Source organism: Tursiops truncatus, chromosome 14, assembly GCF_011762595.2.
Source record: "Tursiops truncatus isolate mTurTru1 chromosome 14, mTurTru1.mat.Y, whole genome shotgun sequence".
Taxonomy (NCBI): domain Eukaryota; kingdom Metazoa; phylum Chordata; class Mammalia; order Artiodactyla; family Delphinidae; genus Tursiops; species Tursiops truncatus.
Genome location: NC_047047.1, coordinates 27,072,921 through 27,091,204, shown reverse-complemented (window position 1 = coordinate 27,091,204; position 18,284 = coordinate 27,072,921). Strand labels below are relative to the sequence as shown.

General features: G+C 45.5%; 1 protein-coding gene across 1 annotated transcript; it reads left to right on the top strand.

Moving 5' to 3' along the window:
- Positions 1 to 82: 82 nt before the first annotated feature.
- CCT7 (chaperonin containing TCP1 subunit 7) lies at positions 83 to 16,823 on the top strand. Its single transcript, XM_004311579.3, has 12 exons — positions 83 to 239; positions 5,096 to 5,249; positions 6,123 to 6,229; positions 7,610 to 7,735; positions 8,605 to 8,657; positions 9,009 to 9,180; positions 12,401 to 12,565; positions 13,389 to 13,577; positions 14,210 to 14,307; positions 14,706 to 14,838; positions 15,338 to 15,544; positions 16,460 to 16,823. The coding sequence occupies exons 1-12, from the start codon at positions 234 to 236 to the stop codon at positions 16,679 to 16,681; spliced, it is 1,632 nt and encodes a 543-aa protein (XP_004311627.1). The 5' UTR covers positions 83 to 233; the 3' UTR covers positions 16,682 to 16,823.
- Positions 16,824 to 18,284: the final 1,461 nt, after the last annotated feature.

Below are 18,284 nucleotides of genomic sequence, written 5' to 3'. Positions count from 1 at the left end.
TTACCACCGCTTCTCGTAAGACGGCTGGCGGAAGCCCAGCCTCTGGCCCTTCTAGCTACGCCGACTCTGTGATAGCGAACCATAGAGTGGCGGAAGCGGCCCATCCCCTTCCTCTCCCTTTGCAACGGCTTGGCGAAGCTTCTGGGGGTTTCTCTGGCGCGGAGGATTGTGGGGTTGCTGGGCGGCCCGGGCGCAGAGAAGAGGAGCAGCGGGCCACTGAATAGGCTTCCAAAATGATGGTGAGTGGTGTCTTGCGCATCTGGCTCCATCCGCTGCCATCTGGTCAGTAGCTGGCGCCGCCTGGCCGGGGCCGGTCCAGTAGGACCTTCCCCCCCCCCCCACCGCCCCCGCCAGCCTATTGCCTCGGTCCTTCCCCCGAGCCCTGTCTGTGGGTGATCCCGGCCCGCCGCCGTCTGGTGGGCCCGGGCACGGAGCAGGGGCCCTCGATGAGGGTTGTGTGGGGCTCAAGAGGAGGCTCTGGTCGGCCCGGCTGGGGACTGCAAATCCCAGGGTGCTTCGGGGCCGCGAATCCGCATCGGCCACCCAGTTTTCTGAGCCCCCATAATCATGACCTGGGTTAAATGACTGCGGGTTGAGCGTGCATACGCGGTCGAGGCCAGCCTAGGAAGCTCTGGCTGCCCTGGAAAATGCGGATGTGAAGCGGGTGCTTCCTAGAACCTGCAGAGGCAGCATGGGGACCTTATGTTGGGCCGAGCCCAAGGTCTCAACTGTGGTCTCCCACTGCTCCCCGCCTGCTGCTGCGTAAATGGAAACAGACCTCTCCGCTCGTACTTTAATTAACTCACTCGTTCATTAAGCAAACGCATATTTATTACCTACTGAATGTACCAGGCTCTGCTGGTTGTCGGAGGTCCACCTCCTCAGCCAGGAGAATAGGTAGGGCAGATGGGGACACTGCATCAGAGGTGGGAAGACCCGGCCTCTGAGTCCGACCCTGTCTGCGCCTCCAGATGTGACATTAGACGGCTTTTCTAGTTGGCCACCTAACTCTGGTTCTCGTTTTCTTAAGTTAGGGAGGTTGGTGAATCCTGGAGTGTCTCTGTAGCCCTCCTCCCCTCCCCGCTTCCACGTTGTCCGTTTTTCCATCTCAGCTGCAGATACCTTACGTGGGTCCCAAAGCACCTCGGTGGTGTCTCCTGAGTTGCTGTTGAACAGTGTTTGAAGCGAAACCCTAAGATACTGCTCCCTGTGCACTTGGCAGTTCACTCGTTCATTTTAGCCTCTCAATCCAACTCAGTTCTCTGTTCTTTTCCTGCTTCCTCAGCTTATCCCTGACCTAGTAGATGTCAAACTGACCCTTATGAGGTGTTCATTGTGGCCAAATGCCCTGTGAATCCCGCCTGTACCCAAGATAGAAGGAACCTGGCATTAATCTGTATTCCCTCTCCCTTTCATACCTCTAGTACTGCCTTTTTCAGTCCATCTTCAACGTTACTGTTCCTGAAGTCATCTTCATCTTGTGTGCAGAGGCAGCATAGTAGAGCAGTGGAGAGTAAGGGCTTTGGAGCTACACTGAATGCCTAGGTTCGTAACTAGCTCTGCCACTTACTAGGTGTGTGACTTTGAGCATGGTATTACATTTCTGGCCCTCAGTCTGTTAAAGGGGATTAAATGAATGAATACATATGAAGTGCCCATCAGGTAGTAACACTCAGCATGTTAGCTAGTCTGCTAGGTGGTTGCTTGCCTTTTCGTCCCTGTAATCCACCTTCCTGCCAAGGCTACCATAAGAGTTTTGGTTGGCCTTTAAAGAACTGGGGATCAGAACCAAGATTCTTCTGACTGGTGATAAAACCCTTCACCAAGAGGCTCCAGACCACCACCTTGGGTTTTTCCTGAACTGACATCTTTTCTGTTTCTTTGCTGTATTGACCAATTATAGTTGTCCTTTTGGTGTGTGAAACTTCAGTCACCAAGAATTCTCCTTGCTGTTATTGAATTGGTACTTGATATTCTGGAAGCCTTCTGGGATTGAGAGGTAAAACGGTTCCCCAGAAAGCTCAGTCTTTGGTACAGCCGTACAGAATGTATGCTTGCCTTTGTGGTGTTGAGCACTACATGACTTAGCATATGAACACCTGTTGTTTTATAGAGCGTCAAGCTTAATAATGCTTAATACAAGTTTTTAAGGAGGATGAAGAAGAAGACTATTAAGCTGAAATTACCAAGGCTTCCATGGTACCCTTGGCAGATTACTGGATTCTGCTGTTGTTTCTTTACTTGAGTAAAAATGCGGTTGGAAAGTAACTTAGGGACAGAAGCTGGGCTTTCCATAGCAGTGCTTACCCCCGGGAAACTGACAGAAGAGGACCCATCCTGATTGATCTGGCTTGGCTCAATCCAGCCCTGCCACCTTTCCCTCCTTAAATGATCTCTGTACCCAGCCTGCCATTTATGTAGGGCCTCTAAAGCGTAGGGAACTTGGGGACAACGTGGTGAGCTGCTTCCAAGCCCTCCTTGCTTTGTACTTAAGAATTTTCAGTGAATTTAGTATCACCGTGATGCCGATGCTTTTCCAAAAATAACTGACTGCCACCTTATTTCATGACTTGTATAAAGCATTTTCAAGTGTAGTTGACCCTTGAAGAACTCGGGGGTTAGGAGGTCTGACTCCACTCAGTTGAAAATTTGCATATGATTTAGTCAGCCCTCCATATCCGGGGTTCCTCTGTATCCGAGGATTCAACCAACCTCAGATAGTGTAATACTGTAGTATTTACTATTGAAAAAACATCCAGGTATAAATGGATCCACACAGTTCAAACCCATGCTCTTCAAGGGTCAGTTGATATGTAACAGTTGAATTTTCAGCACCAAAAGCTTCTGTATATTGTTTCGTATGTGACCAAATCTAGGCATTCTACACATTGAGATTAGTGTACTCCTTACCTTTGGGAAGCTTGTACTTTAAGATGGATGGCAATGTAAACATTGTGCTCAAGAAGGAGCAGGGAGTGTTGGGACCCCCTGTTCCCAATGCTTATGTTAACGGCTGTTGAGAAAATTTGGAAGAATGGAGACTCTGAGGAATTGCTGGCCTAGTGGTAAGCAGGTGGTTTTGGTAGAACAGGGCAGTGTGGCTCTTGTTGGCGGGGGTACAATTTGGAGGTAGAGGGAGAAAAAGTTTATAAAAACATTGGATAAGTTAGCCTTGGAGAGGTGAAAGAATCTGTCAAAGGAAATAGGAAGGGATTAAGACTCAAGTTGGTTTTTGATTTAAAACGTAGGGCTTCATCCGGGGCAGGGTTGGACCAGAGGTGACTTGAGGTTGCCCTGAGGAATGATTTAGCAGGACTGGGAGAAGGTGGGGCCTTTTGGGGGACACAGCTTTCCTTGTGAGGAACCCGAAGGAAAGCTGAGAGTATAGAGAAGCCATTTCTTGCCACCAAACCTGGGATTCTACCATGAAAAGGAAGGAATTTTCCTTCCAGTATTCTTTAAAAAAAAAAAAAAAGTAATGTGTGATATGTTTGTTAGAAAAAGTTGAAACAAAACAAAATATCCAAGTGTCAAAACTTTCTTTACTTACCATACTTACTCATTAGAGTTTGTTGTACATTTTTCCAGCCTGTTTTTATGCATTTGCACATTATATCTTGCCTCTTCTTACCCATTTTCTATAGTTGTTTTTTGTTTTTTTCCCAGTGTAAATTAGACTATGCCATTCCTCTGCTAAAAGCCTTTCCAGGGCTTCCCTTCTTTGTAGGACTAAAATCTAAACTCCTTACGATAGTCTGTAAGTGAGTAGTGACCTGGTTCCTGCCTGCTTCTTCAGCCTCATTCCAGTCTTCCACTTACTCACTACCCTCCAGCTACACTGGCCAAAGGAGTCGAATTTTTAAAGAAACTGCTCAGTTAATGTGGAGTCAGCCTCATGGGTTGCTCGACTTTGTAGTGTGTGAATTCCTGGCTCCTTTTTGTTGGGCTGAAACAGCCCTGTGCTTTCCTATGCCTTCCCTGCTCAGACACCTGAAGTACCCCCTAGGGGTGGACATGGGCAGTGATTTTCAAACTTTATATTGTAACCCACAGGAAAAAATAAATTTCAAAGCATAGCGTAATAGCACTTGCATAACTAACATAACAAAAATGTTGCAACAGTATTTATCCTTAATTTGTTTTATACACATAAAATCAGTCACAAATGCAGGGAAGACTGGGCCTGGTTCATGAGCTCATCTCTGAAGGCACAGGCTTGGATGCAGAGAGAAAGCAGTCTTGTGTGCTAAGCTAAGGAATTACTGTCTGCTAATGGTCACTGGAGCAAAGGTACCTAAGCAGGCGCTTTAAAATAAGCAGATATCCCTGTCTTCCCAGAGTTTCTAAAGCAGTTCCACAGATAAAGCCTCTACGAGAACAGTGACTGTTCTGGAAACCAATGCAAAATAGAGAAAAACTTGTTTAGGGTATCTGGTTGGAGATTAGTCACAAGGAGGCTTTATGGACCCAGCATGAGAGAGGGAAACATTGCTGTACAAATTAGATTTGTTGTCATTTTGTGAGGCGGACAAAGGTGCCATTTGTTTCTCTGCCTAGCCATTTCCCTACACTCCAGCTAAACATCATTGGTAAAGCTGTCTGCCTGGGCATCTCCAGGACAGCATCTGAAGCTGTTAGCACCTCATGTTTTGCATCAGTGCCCCATCTACTTCTCTACGATTAAGCTCTAATGCAGATAAATGAATGCTTGCTGGAGGGTGAACACTGAGCATGGCCTGCTTCCTCCTGTGATGTGGCCTAATTCCTTAAAACAGGGAATAAGTTCAGAAGTTGAAAGGGCTATGCTTATGCAGTTGGGCACTGGAGAACACATTATTTGATTTGTTCTTTTTGACTAAATCAGTGCTTCTCAAACCATTTTCTGGCACACCTGCAAGTATGCTATCTCTGGAGGTAGAGGCAGTTTAAGGAATTGATATAGTGGATGGACAGTGGAGGAATGTGGTTTAAAAGGGCCTCCAGATATATTTCTGTTATTGGGGAGATGAGAGCATTTTTCCTCTCCCTCCTTAAGTCTTATGTAATGAATGATTATTTTTTTAAAAAAACCATTCAATTGCTCTTTCTTCTCTAGCCCACACCAGTTATCCTGTTGAAAGAGGGGACTGATAGCTCCCAAGGCATCCCCCAGCTTGTAAGTAACATCAGTGCCTGCCAGGTGATTGCTGAGGCTGTAAGAACTACCCTGGGCCCCCGTGGTATGGACAAGCTCATTGTGGATGGCCGAGGTAAGTCTGCAGAGTTCCTCAGGCCAGTTGCAGAAGAGGAGGCTCCCCCAGAGTGTTTGGGGCTAGCAGAGGTTGGCATTAGAAATCTCACTGCCTTTTTTTTTTTTTTTTTTTTTTTTTTTGCGGTACGCGGGCCTCTCACTGCTGTGGCCTCTCCCGTTGCGGAGCACAGGCTCCGGACGCGCAGGCTCAGCGGCCATGGCTCACGGGCCCAGCCGCTCCGCGGCATGTGGGATCTTCCTGGACCGGGGCACGAACCCGTGTCCCCTGCATCGGCAGGAGGACTCCCAACCACTGCGCCACCAGGGAAGCCCAGAAATCTCACTGCTTTTAAGACCTCTGAAGGATTGCTCACTGTGAAGCAGTTTCTTTTCAGACATTGTCCTGAATCCTGAGCCCCCTGGGAATATATGAGAGAAGCCTGGCTCAGGAGCCTGTTGCCTTGTAGAGAGATTTAGCCTAGAAACACTATGGAATCTTCCGGAGTTGCCTGTGGTCACTCCCATTGGATCATGTTGCCAAGACAAATTCCCCCTTACGTTTTAGTGTATTAATTTACAAGTGAAATACTAGGGTATCAACTGTTAAGAATATCTAAATGATTATTCATTCTTATTTTTTAAAATGTTTTCTACATCCAGTAGAGGTGTGCTCTTTGCTCTTCAAGGAAAATCAGGAGTTCATGGTCTTTGGAATGTGTGATTTTAGGTGGCCCTTTTTGCACAGAGCTAACTCTGTAAAAAGATCAGTTCATTCCCACCATGAGCCCCTCTGTCCCATCCCAATAATGTGTATATGGGCTCCAAGTCCAACTAGAAGACAGAATTTAAGAAAAGGTCTTTACATTTTTACTTTGTGTTTGTTCCTTTTAAGGCAAAGCAACAATTTCTAATGATGGGGCCACAATTCTGAAACTCCTTGATGTTGTCCATCCTGCAGCAAAGACTTTAGTGGACATTGCCAAATCCCAAGATGCTGAGGTAGGAAAATCAAGCCTATGTGTTTCAGTGAAACACATGCCTGCTTGCTCCTTTGCTCTCCTTTCTTTAAAAATTTTGATTTTATATCTAAAATTATAATTTCACAAGTAATTGCTTGCGAAAATATTTAGGTGGAATTAATAGTCTTTTAAAATTCCTGCTGATCCACTGTGTGTGGCTGAGATCTTAAGATCAGGCCTGTGTGCTGTCATTCATTTGAATTGCTCGGTAAATAATTTAACCTCTAATCTGTTGGTTGCCTTATAAGATGGGGCTGGAAACTGTTTCCAGTTTACCTTTCTTTTTAAAAGAAAATATTTTTATGGTGGTAAAATATACGTCGCCTAGAACTTACCATCTTAACGTGTGCAAATCAGTGACATTAACTCGTCTGCCTTTTTCAAAACCATTTCTGACACTGTAGTCTTGATAATAAATGTTGAGAGAGGCAAGTTTGCATTTCAGAGTATTACAGATATGTCCTGAAGTTATATCAAAAGGTCTGTTAGGACCCAGTAGCCTGTAAAACAGTATGGGTTATATAAAATTAAAGTGAGAAGAGTATAGATTTGATTGGTTAATATTTTCAACAAAGGAATACCTTTCTGTTCAGGAATTTGGTGGCTTAAACCCTTCGCCACAGTAACCATTTTTTCTCCCTGAAGTCCCTTATATTATACAGTGGACATAAGTGAATAAAAAATAAGTATCTTCTAAATCAGAGGTTAGCTAGTTTTTTTCAAAAGCTCTTATTCTTAAAAGAGAGAGAGAGAGAGAGAGAAAGCTCTTATTCTTTTCCTCCTTCATTAAAAATAAGGTTTAGATCCTATCATAGAAAATAGCTATGTAAGAAAGATTAGCAGACTAGTGATCTGCTAATTCCAAATAGTGTTTAAAATAAAAAGGACCTTAGCTGGTCCTTAGAGGTTTGTTTTGTAAACTCCTGTAGTATTTTGTGCTCCTTAAAGAATATTTATCTCATACCTCTTGCTACTATGGTTATTTGTGACATGTGAGCATTGTATTATAAGCATCTCTGGAACTGTCTTACTCATCATAGTATCTTGTCCGTAATAAATAAGTTCTTGGCTAATATACATATATGATTTCATATTCTGGGGAAATTTGTCCAAATCAGCTCTCTTTGGAGAATGGCCTGGCTGGGGAATTAATTTTGTGGCCCAGGACCATTTGATGGGATGAGTACCTATCCACCAACACCTTTCTTCTACTTGTTGCAAAAAGCTGTGCTTCCCAGAAAAGGCTTAATATCCATTTAAACAGTCCCCAGTTTAAATGGGTAGATTGCTTAAAAAGTGGAGTTTTGGAGCTTTATCCCTGAACGTGAGAAAACGTGAATTTACTGTCATCCTCTTCCAGGTCGGTGATGGCACCACCTCAGTGACCCTGCTGGCTGCAGAGTTTCTGAAGCAGGTGAAACCCTATGTGGAGGAAGGTTTGCACCCACAGATCATCATCCGAGCTTTCCGCACTGCCACTCAGTTGGTATGGGAGTGCTGGTGAACTTGGGCGCTTTGGGCACCTTTGTATTTCTCTTAGGATACTATCTTTATTGGGGTGTGGAGGGACTGGGAACAAGGTTCCTTGGACATTTTCTGAATTCTGCTGCCTAGGAATCTCAGTTCTACCATTCAGTAGCTTTTGACTAGGTATATTACTTAATCTCTTTAAGCCTCAGGTTTCCTGATAGACTATGATAATAAGCTCTTGGTGAGAGCTGTTTTTGTTTTTATCAAGTACTTCATGGCACATCTTGAGACCTTGCTTTTATTGACCTTTGACTTTCATTCTGTAACCGGGGGTAAGTCAGTTCCTCTATGCCTTACTTTGTCTCGTTACTATCTCTGTTTTGGGGTGGTGGCATTAAAACGAAATCATACATGAGAAGTAAGTATGAACGGATATCTTTTGAAAAAGATGGCTTTGAAAAGATACCATGTTTAACATACAAATATGTGTATCGTATATAACATACCTAATTAATATATAAAGTGCTAAAAGTTGTCACAGGTGCTGTTTGTAAGCCAGAAAATTTGGCCTAATTTAGTGTCGTAGTGTGTTTCCATTCATTTGTTTTAGTGTGTTACCTGCAGATCCAGAGCTGAATCCTGATGTACCCTGATGATTCTTCAGAACTATACCTACTCTACATTTCTAACTTTGGGCATTTTCTAAACTATAGAGATTTATATTTTTCTGGGCAGCTACAAGACTTAGAAATGTTGTTTCAGCTGTGGAGTAGAAATGCTTGAGATTTGGGAGCAGACAGATTAGGGACTAGCAGGAGCTACTGGGACGCACTTCTCCAGTTTGTCTTGAGCATGAGAGACTCACCCAGCTTGTGTTCTTGGCAGGCGGTTACCAAGATCAAAGAGATTGCCGTCACTGTGAAGAAGGAAGATAAAGTGTAAGTTTGCAGTGAACTTTGTCAGACCGTTGACTTCCGTGGCCAAATTGAATGGAGAAGCAAGTGGAATCCCTGCATGGCCTGGGGCTGTTTGGCTCTTGCTAGACCTCTGGCTGTGCCCCAGCCCATGCATTACAAAAGAGGCTGTAGGTTGTAGTTTAAAAGCTATCACTCATAAGGTCTTTGACTGCAAGTCACCGGCTGTCACTGATAATCTGCCCTAAAGATACAGAAGATGAAATTGTTGAGGGCTGAGTTTAGAGACTAGAACAGAAACTATCTCCACATTGCAGTAGAGTCAGGTAAGAGGGGCTTTCAAGGCCTGATGCAGGTCCCACCCTTGTGTCCCAGGGAGCAGAGGAAGCTGCTAGAGAAATGTGCCGTGACTGCTCTGAGCTCCAAGCTGATCTCCCAGCAGAAAGCCTTCTTCGCTAAGATGGTGGTGGATGCGGTGATGATGCTCGATGACTTGCTGCAGCTTAAAATGATTGGAATCAAGAAGGTTCAGGGTGGAGCCCTAGAGGTGAGCCTGCTGTGGCCTCCCTAGGAGGCTCTTGCTTTCACATTGACCCTTCAGACAGCTTGGTGTAGGAGAGCACACGGTACAGGAACAGAGAGAATGCATGTTGGGCTGGAAGGCAGACTGGAGCTGTTCCCCATACTGCTGCTACAGGCTTCTCCTGTAGGTGCATTTTGTAACCTCTGCAGACCTGTATTTACTTGTCAGCAGAATGGAAGATTGAACTGGCTGATTTTAAGAATCTCATTGTTAATGTGGGAGGGGGATAGGGCTAGCTCTGATAAATTATCTAAAACCCTCAATAAATATATGAGAAGTACATTTCAGTCCATTCTTCTCCAAGTGATATGGCCAACCTCTCCCTTCTTTTATTCATTAATTTTGAATAGATAATACATAATTCAAACTGTTTAGAATTCCTAAAAGAAAAAACAAATGTCCCCTACACCACTCCTGCCCCAGATACAGCCACCAGTTAACTGTGTGTGTGTGTGTGTGTGTGTGTGTGTGTGTGTGTGTGTGTGTGTCCCCGTGTCCCTGTCCATGTCCCTCTTCTTCCAGAAGTACTCTGCATCTCTAAGTACAAATGTAAATATTGTTTTCTTAAACAACTGCTCACTTGTAATACATAGTGTTCTGCAACTTGCTTTTGTCTACTTAACAACATATTTTTTCACTTATTTAAATTTAAATAGAGACATGTTGGCTAGTGGCCACTATATTGCACAGCATAACTATAACTTTTTTCTTTTTTAACACAGAAGTATCTTTCTGGAAACCTTCTTTAATGTTGGTGTCTCCATGTTGGACCTTTCTAGTCTTTGGCCTGCTCTACTTCTTACTTTACTCTTCCTTGGTGACCTCAGCCTGAGGTGATTTGGACAGGACAAGACCTGCTTGAAATATTATATCCTGGCCCTTTACTTTTTGTTCTTTGAAGTCTTTGGAGGGACTTCTACCCCTCCAAATTGCATTTCATTCTGTCCACCTCCCTCTTCCTCCTGTCATGGCACATGTCAGTGGGATGAGGTTCTCTATATAATAAAGCTGTGAGGAATCTGGAGGTCATCTGAGCCATTCCCCATCTTCAGCCCCCACTACCACTCATGTTTCCGCCCATTCTTTGCATCATGGCTTGCCGACTTTGTCTTTACACACTGCTTTGATAGCAATATTCCATTTTCTCCTGGGCCTTCCTACTCCCGTAAACCCTTGAGATTAGACTGGCATTCACTAAACTAGGGGTCAGAACTAATCTTATCTGGTGAGAAAGCCAGGGGCTCCAAGCCACACGTATGTTCTTCAGACTGTCCCACATCTCTTAAATGCATGTAAAACCCTTAACACAATACTTGACACACAATTCAGTAAATGGTGGTAGTAATTATTTACTTGTTCTCAGGATTAACTGAAAACTTCCTGATATATATCTTCAGCCTTTACCTCTCTCTTGAGCTTCACACTCCTGGATCTCACTGCTACTGAACTCATTATCTCATCCTCCAAACCTGTAATATTTTCTGTATTCCTTGACATAGCTGCTATCACCACCATTATTCAGTCACTCAACCCAGAAGTCTGGGGTCATCCTTAAAAATATTTCCAATTCCCCCCAACCTGTTGATCACTGTTGTTTCATTTTACCTACCAATCTGTTGTTTCCTAAGTCTGTCTCTTTTACTAGACCATTGTCCTGGTAGTGGTCACTCTTCCTCCAGTCTTGCATCCCCTAAGTCCATTCTATTTTTTGTTGCAGCGTGAAGTTCCCCAGTTTACACTCTGTGTGTAAAGCATTTTGGGGTTCCACATTGTGTACAGGATAAGAGTCAGGCCTTAGCAGAGCCTTTAAGATTCTCCTAAACTGGTCCCTGTCCTCTTATTTTGTATTCCAGCAACTGCAGGTAGCTTTTCATCCCGATTGCACCACACTGCCTCTGTCTTTTGGGAACATCTCTTTCTTTTTTCTGTTTGACTAATTTCTGCTTATCCATCTTGATTCAGCTCAGGCATCACCCCCTTTAGGAGGCTGTGGATTTGAATGATGTAGCAATCTGTTTCACCGATAGGCTACAGTATTATAGACTAGTATTGTAGATTAGCACTAGCAGAGAACATATAGGTCGTTGAACTGAATACACTATTTTAAAAAATTTATTTTTTTGACGTATAGTTGATTTACAGTGTTGTGTTAATTTCTGCTGTACAACAAAGTGATTCAGTTATACATATATATGTATATATTCTTTTTCATACTCTTTTCTGTTATGGTTTACCACAGGATACTGGATATAGTTTCCTGTGCTATATAGTAGGACTTTGTTGTTTATCCATTCTATATATAATAGTTTGCATCTGCTAATCCCAAATTCCCAATCCATCCTCCCCCTTGGCAGCCACAAGTCTGTTTTCCATGTTTGTGAGTGTTTCTGTTTCATAGATGAGTTCATTTGTGTCATATTTTAGATTCCACATGTAAGTGATATCATATGGTATTTGTCTTTCTCTTTCTGACTTACTTCACTTACTGAATACACCCTTCTTTACAGAGTGGGAAATGACTAGGTTTTTGAGTAAGAAAGAGATCTGAGATTTGAACCTGTCTTCTGATACTGCTGAAGCCACTCCCAAGTGCAACATGCTTTCTATTATGCCCTGCTATTAAATCCACCCCACAGCAAGCTCTGTTATGGAACAAGTGGTAGTAGTTCATATTTTGAGGGATCAAGATGGGAATAGCCACAATGATAGCTTGGGAACTGCAGGAAATTTCTGACCCTTAGGACCTTTTGTTTTCATCTCCTGGAAGGAGGAAGCACCTAGGCTACAGCACACAGGTATGTGTGTGCTCGTGTGCAGTACAGGTAGGGAGGGGTATGTGTACGTATGTGTAGAAGACTGGGAGGTGGGGAGTTGGGATCAAAGTTCATCCCTTGGCACCCGCTTTGGAAGTCAGCCTCAGAGAACAGCCCAAACAGGCCTTTACCATGCTTAGTCTCTGCAAGCAAACTGGTTTTCCTTATACTGAAGACACAACCAAAATATGCTCTGTATTTTTCCTAGCTTTTAGGATGATGGAAAAGCTTTGTTACAACAGTGAAATAAAAACATGGTTAACTCTTTCAGGTTCACAGAAATGGACACGCATTATTAGTCCAGCACACCACTAACTTGATTTCATTTCATGCCAGTACTGAACTGTTGAACTGTTTGTTTTTTTAAACAGGAGTCCCAGCTTGTAGCTGGTGTTGCATTCAAGAAGACTTTCTCTTATGCTGGGTTTGAAATGCAACCCAAAAAGTACCATAATCCAATGATTGCCCTTTTAAATGTTGAGCTCGAGCTGAAAGCTGAGAAGGATAATGCGGAAATCAGAGTCCACACAGTTGAGGTAGGCCCTACCAGCTGGCAGTGGCATGGAAATGGGCAACATTCTGGGCCATAGCCTTGGGCCTTTGTGGCCATCTTGGGCTTAGCTTTGTTTCTCAGGTACCTTATGGGCTCCTTTCTCTTCCTATCCCCCTAAATATTAATGTCTAAATACTGGGTCCACTTCTTTTCTCACTCTATGCTCTCTCTCAGTGACCTGGACCTGAGGAGGTTTGGATAGGGCAAACATGCTGAAATACTATCCTCTGGCTCCAGGGAAGGGGCTTGCAGGGGCCTCTCAGCTATATAGTGAGCCCAGTATTTTGATTCCTCTTATTTGGGCAGATGTGAACCCTGCCCTTTCTATACTGGGTCCCGTGTTGCAGGGACAGGTGTGCTCCCAACATTGATATCACCAAGGCTGTCTCTGGAGGTAGCAGTGTCACCCAGCTGTAAGCAAGTATTTTTGGAAAATGTATCCCCAACACAGAATGGCCTTTGGGGGAAAGGGTCTTGTCATTGGTAACTCCATGGGTGCAGTGCCTCAGAGGAGCTAGAACTTAGCCGGGCTAAAGTAGGTCTCGCACCGTAGCAAGTGCTAGCTCTGGAGTAGCTCCTAGTCCTGGGGTTACTTTCTGCCTTTGTGTTTGAAAGTTTTAGGTGACTCTTACGTTACGTTATAGGGTCCTTGTATATTTGGACTGAGAGGAGGCTCTTCTGTTTATCCCTGTTAATTCCCAAACAAATCAGTATATTTTAGTTGGCAGGGGTGTGTTATATTTTAACATACCACATAGGCTAACCTCCACTCCAAAGCACCCTCATCCTTTTCTGGGTCTCTTCAGGATTATCAGGCAATCGTTGATGCTGAATGGAACATTCTTTATGACAAGTTAGAGAGGATCCATCACTCCGGAGCCAAAGTCGTCTTGTCCAAACTCCCCATTGGGGACGTGGCCACCCAATACTTTGCTGACAGGGACATGTTCTGTGCTGGCCGAGTGCCGGAGGAGGACCTGAAGAGGACAATGATGGTAACCAAACTTTCACAGGCTGCTTCTTGGTCTTTGTGGCCCCAGGGGGGTTTTCACTTACCCCTGGTGTACTGGAGTGATTGGTATGTGAATCTAGACCTGTCTTCTTAACTCTTTTTGCCATGAAACACTCCAGTTCCAGTGTGTATATGCTCGGTATACAAGAGTTAATCTAACCAAACAAGTCAGGGAAGCTGATTTGTAAGGAAACCTAGCAGTAGGGCTATGATTAGCTGGCTAAACTCCAGGCTGGATGCTTCCGGCCAGGTTTCCTCCCTTTCTTCTTGAGCATCTCACCAAAGATGTTTCAGGTCTAAGGCACTGACCCTGACTTCAGTCGCTGGGCCCAAAGCACCCTAGTTTAGGGGAGGGGGTATTGGGTGAAACAAAGGGTCACCATCTCCTTTTAACCAGGCTTGTTTGCCCTTCATGTGTCTTAGTTCTGTTTTGTTTTCTCCTCTTCCAGAGGGAGCCTGGAGGTCAAGGGTGAGAGTGGGTCATCCAGTGAGGAGAGCTCCGGGGCACCATGGCAGTCTAACATGGGAATTGGCTTTAAGACTAAGTGGCAGGAAGCTCACTTCTGGCCTCGTGTGAGCCTTCACTGCTAGATGATGTTGTCTTGTGTTCCTCAGGCTTGCGGAGGCTCCATCCAGACCAGTGTGAACGCTCTGTCATCAGATGTTCTGGGCCGCTGCCAGGTCTTTGAAGAGACCCAGATTGGAGGCGAGAGGTGAGCAGTAGTCCTGGGCTCCCTGTTTGCTTAGCTCACGAGACTTGCCTGATGGCCTTCTGCCATCTTTGGGGTGTGCTGTATGTATAGCACATGCTATTATTCTCTTCTGAGGTCTTATACCTCATGGGGCATAAAGAGCTCAGATATAGAGAGTGTTTTGGGAGGGAAGAAGATCAAGTTGGGTCTAAAGTCTGATTCCACATCTTTTATGCCCCTGTGGTACAACCAAGCCCCTGTGGTACCTTCCCAAGAACATGTCTTTAAGAGTGGGCTTGGAGAACCTTAGTGAGGAACAGAAGAGCAGCTGCTGAGTGTTGGGAGGACTTGGTAAGGTTCGAACACAGCAGGTTGGCAGCAGAAAGGAGTTCACAAATATGATTTGACCCTGGGTGTAGGTACAATTTCTTCAAAGGCTGCCCCAAGGCCAAGACTTGTACTATCATTCTCCGTGGTGGCGCTGAGCAGTTTATGGAGGAGACAGAGCGGTCCCTGCACGACGCCATCATGATTGTCAGAAGGGCCATCAAGGTACTAGGCTGGGAGCTTCCAGCCTGCACAGCTCACTCTGCCTCTTGAGCTGATGAGACCCTGGATTTGTGTGGTGATTCCTTCCCTGTATAACTTGTGTCCTTCCATGTGGGGCATGTGGGCCCTGATTCGTCTCACAGATGATAAAGAAACAGCCTCAGTCTCTCAAAATAAGTCATGCTGCCTTAAAAGCTAAGACTTGTTCTTGGGAGCAGCTGTGGAGCTGATAGAGTCAGCCATCCCAGGGATTGTGCCAGTGCCCTCAAGCTACAGGTGACCTTGAAGATGGTCAGAAACCATAAGATTCACCAGATTGAAGTTGGGATGTGCTAGACAAGGTCCATGTCTGGGCTTCCTGGGGCTTGGGCTGAGGGAGGGAATGTGGAACCAGCCCTCTTTCTGGGCTGGAGGGCCTATTGACTGAACGGCCTAATTTGGCCAGGACTGGAGCTTAGACCTGGGGACCCCTTGCATTTAGTGGTGGGTCTGGTCTCTGCAGAATGATTCAGTGGTGGCTGGTGGCGGCGCCATTGAGATGGAGCTCTCCAAGTACCTGCGAGATTACTCAAGGACCATTCCAGGAAAACAGCAGCTATTGATTGGGGCCTATGCCAAGGCATTGGAAATTATCCCACGCCAGCTGTGTGACAACGCTGGCTTTGATGCCACAAACATCCTCAACAAGCTGCGGGCTCGGCACGCCCAGGTGGGTTATTCCTCTCCTCCGGGTCCAGGGACTGGGTGGACGGGGCTAGATTCTGAGTGTGTGTTGTGCTTACTCAAGCTCTGTGTGGTCAGCCCAGGTGATAGTGCTGGAACCAAACCCAGTACCAACTGCCTGCCTCCTCTGAGGTCAGAAGGAAAGACCAGTGCTGGGACTGGTGGTTCCAGGGTTTGTTCAGTGCTTCTTCCAAGAGTCTGATCACTCCTCACGGTGCCGTGAGGGGAACCAAAGGAACCCTGTGGCCTTCTGCCTGGAAGCACATACCATGTGTACTGGGTTCCTTGGTGGTGAAGCACTCCAGGGCCCTGCTGACAGCAGTCCAGCCATGGCTCTACCACTTCCAAGTTGTGATCTTTCTGAGAATTTAATTTGTTCATCTGCTGTTTAGCAAATACTCATTTAGAGATGTTTCTTAAATGCTGTCTGTTAAATGCTCAGTGCGGTGACAGCAGCATTAAGTGAGTGACTTAGTTTCTGACTTGTGTTAGAACTTTAAGTAAGTCACTCTCTGCGTCTGTTTCCTTGTCTGTAAAATCGGGACTAATGGAAGCAGTGAGATGATGAAATGAGATAAGGGATTGGAAAGTGTTCCTCTTGAAAAGCCTGGTTTGACATACACAGTCCTCAGGTGACCTGAGGATGGGGCCTCCCTAAAAGCCAGCAGCTTGCCTGGGAGAGGGCCCGGAGGTCTTCTGTGGTCAGCACTTCTCAGGTTGGGGGTGGGGGAGGGGTGGGAAGAGGCTTCCAGGCTCCTGTTGTAATGCCACCTTCCTCAGGGAGTTGCCAGCGGGTTCAGAGAACCTGAAGATTCCTAACAATCCGAGTCGTTCAGAGGGTGTGCAAGAAGAAATTTGAGAGCAGTTCCATATCACTTTCCCTCTTTTTCTTCTCTTTCAGGGGGGCATGTGGTATGGCGTGGACATCAACAATGAGGACATTGCTGACAACTTTGAGGCCTTCGTGTGGGAGCCAGCTATGGTGCGGATCAATGCCCTGACTGCAGCCTCTGAGGCTGCGTGCCTTATTGTGTCCGTAGATGAAACCATCAAGAACCCTCGCTCCACAGTGGATGTTCCCCCAGCTGCTGGCCGGGGCCGAGGTCGTGGCCACCCCCATTGAGAGGCACCCCAGCTCTCACTGCAGGCTGCCTGCAGGCTGTGCTCACTCTGTCTTGGTGAAATGGTATTACAAGGAAGGGGTAGTATTTGGCCCACTCTCTTCTCACTGGAGGTTATTTAAATAAAACTTAAAAGACTTAGAATTCATTTTGCAGATTATTTGGGCACAGGAGTTGTACTCATACATGTCTGGACTGCAGCTCACAATTGTAGCTTTATATGTACTCACCCAACAGGTAGAAAAGAGAAAATCATCTTCCCTCTTGGGCTGAGTCCTTCACAGCCTCTAGTCATTGTTGGGCAGAGTGTAGGTCCACTCTGCCAGGGGAGGAGGAGCTCCACCTGAGTAGCCCCTGTCTGGAAGTTTAGCTTTGGTTGTTTTCTCAGTCCTAGCAGTGGCTGGGAGGTGTGGAGTTGCTTCCTTTTCTTCTGACATCACCTTACATAGCCCTGGCCTCGCCTGGCTCTGCTGCCAGGGTTTCTCTGGGTTTGAGTTAAATGCATTACATTACCTTGTCTACCCCCTTCTACTTCTGTATTCTTTTGGCTCAGTCTTTTCATCCCTCTTTTTCAAGATCTTGAGGTTGAGGGCTTTCGGAGGAATGTTTCAGAGAGGACAGATCCTTTCTAAACTCTGTGACTTCTTAGAAGTAAGCCCATTGAGGAGGAGGCTGAAGGAGCCACCCGGTCTTCTCAGTTCGGCCACCAGTGGTCCTTTCTGCTTTCTTCTGACCAGAGGAAGTTTAGAACAGCCAGCACAGATAAAATCAGCAGTCTGACTGCCTCCTTGTTTATTGCTAGTTCTGAGAGTTGGCCTGCAGCTACCTGTAATTAATAGGAAGCTTCTGCTCCCTAAATCTGGGAAGTGATTTTTTAAAAAATCTCTTGAGTTCCAGCCAAGTCAGATGAACTCAAAAGCAGAATGGGGGTGGTGGCAGGTTCAGACTTCGGAGTTTGGCATCCCTCCTAACTTGATTGTCTGTAAGTAAATTTTTTTCAGCTCTTCTACCTGTATAACGGTAATAGCTGACTCAGAGTTGTGGGGATAAGTTCTCCTCTACTTGTTTGATGCTAGAGCCACACACAGTTTAAGCCTAAACACCTGTTCTTTTTTCTGATTTTAAATGTTTCAAGACCTGAGTAATTAAATCAGTGGGGCAGCCCCATTTTGTAAAATGGGAAAGTTGAGCCAGACCATGATGGGGAACTGGTCTCCATCAGGCCAAAGTCGGATTGGCTGGCCAGAGCATCCTAAGGTTACCAAGCCAGTGAGGGGATGGGCAAGTGTGTGCTGTTCCTGCTATATTTGTGCTGGGGTTGCCCTTAAAAATGGCTTCTCCTGGCTGAGAGCCAGAAGGGACACCCTGAGGCTCTTTATCTGCCTGCACACACTGAAAGCTATGGCACGGTCAGTGACCTGCATGGCCTTCCTCCAGCAATGATGTCTACTGTCCTGATACAGGTCTTCCTAATGCTTCAGTTCACCTCACTGATGCCATTCAGATCATCCACCTCCTTCCTACCTCAGTGCATTTCAGCTGAAGGAATGTTTGGTGACAGACTGGGAAATGTGGCCACCTACCATTTACTTCCCTGAGGCAGAT

Excerpts from the sequence above, each read along its gene's own strand:
- CCT7 (XM_004311579.3), top strand. Across the intron at positions 7,736-8,604 it reads TCCGCACTGCCACTCAGTTG|GCGGTTACCAAGATCAAAGA; the intron begins GTATGGGAGTGC and ends TGTTCTTGGCAG. Across the intron at positions 9,181-12,400 it reads TTCAGGGTGGAGCCCTAGAG|GAGTCCCAGCTTGTAGCTGG; the intron begins GTGAGCCTGCTG and ends TTTTTTAAACAG.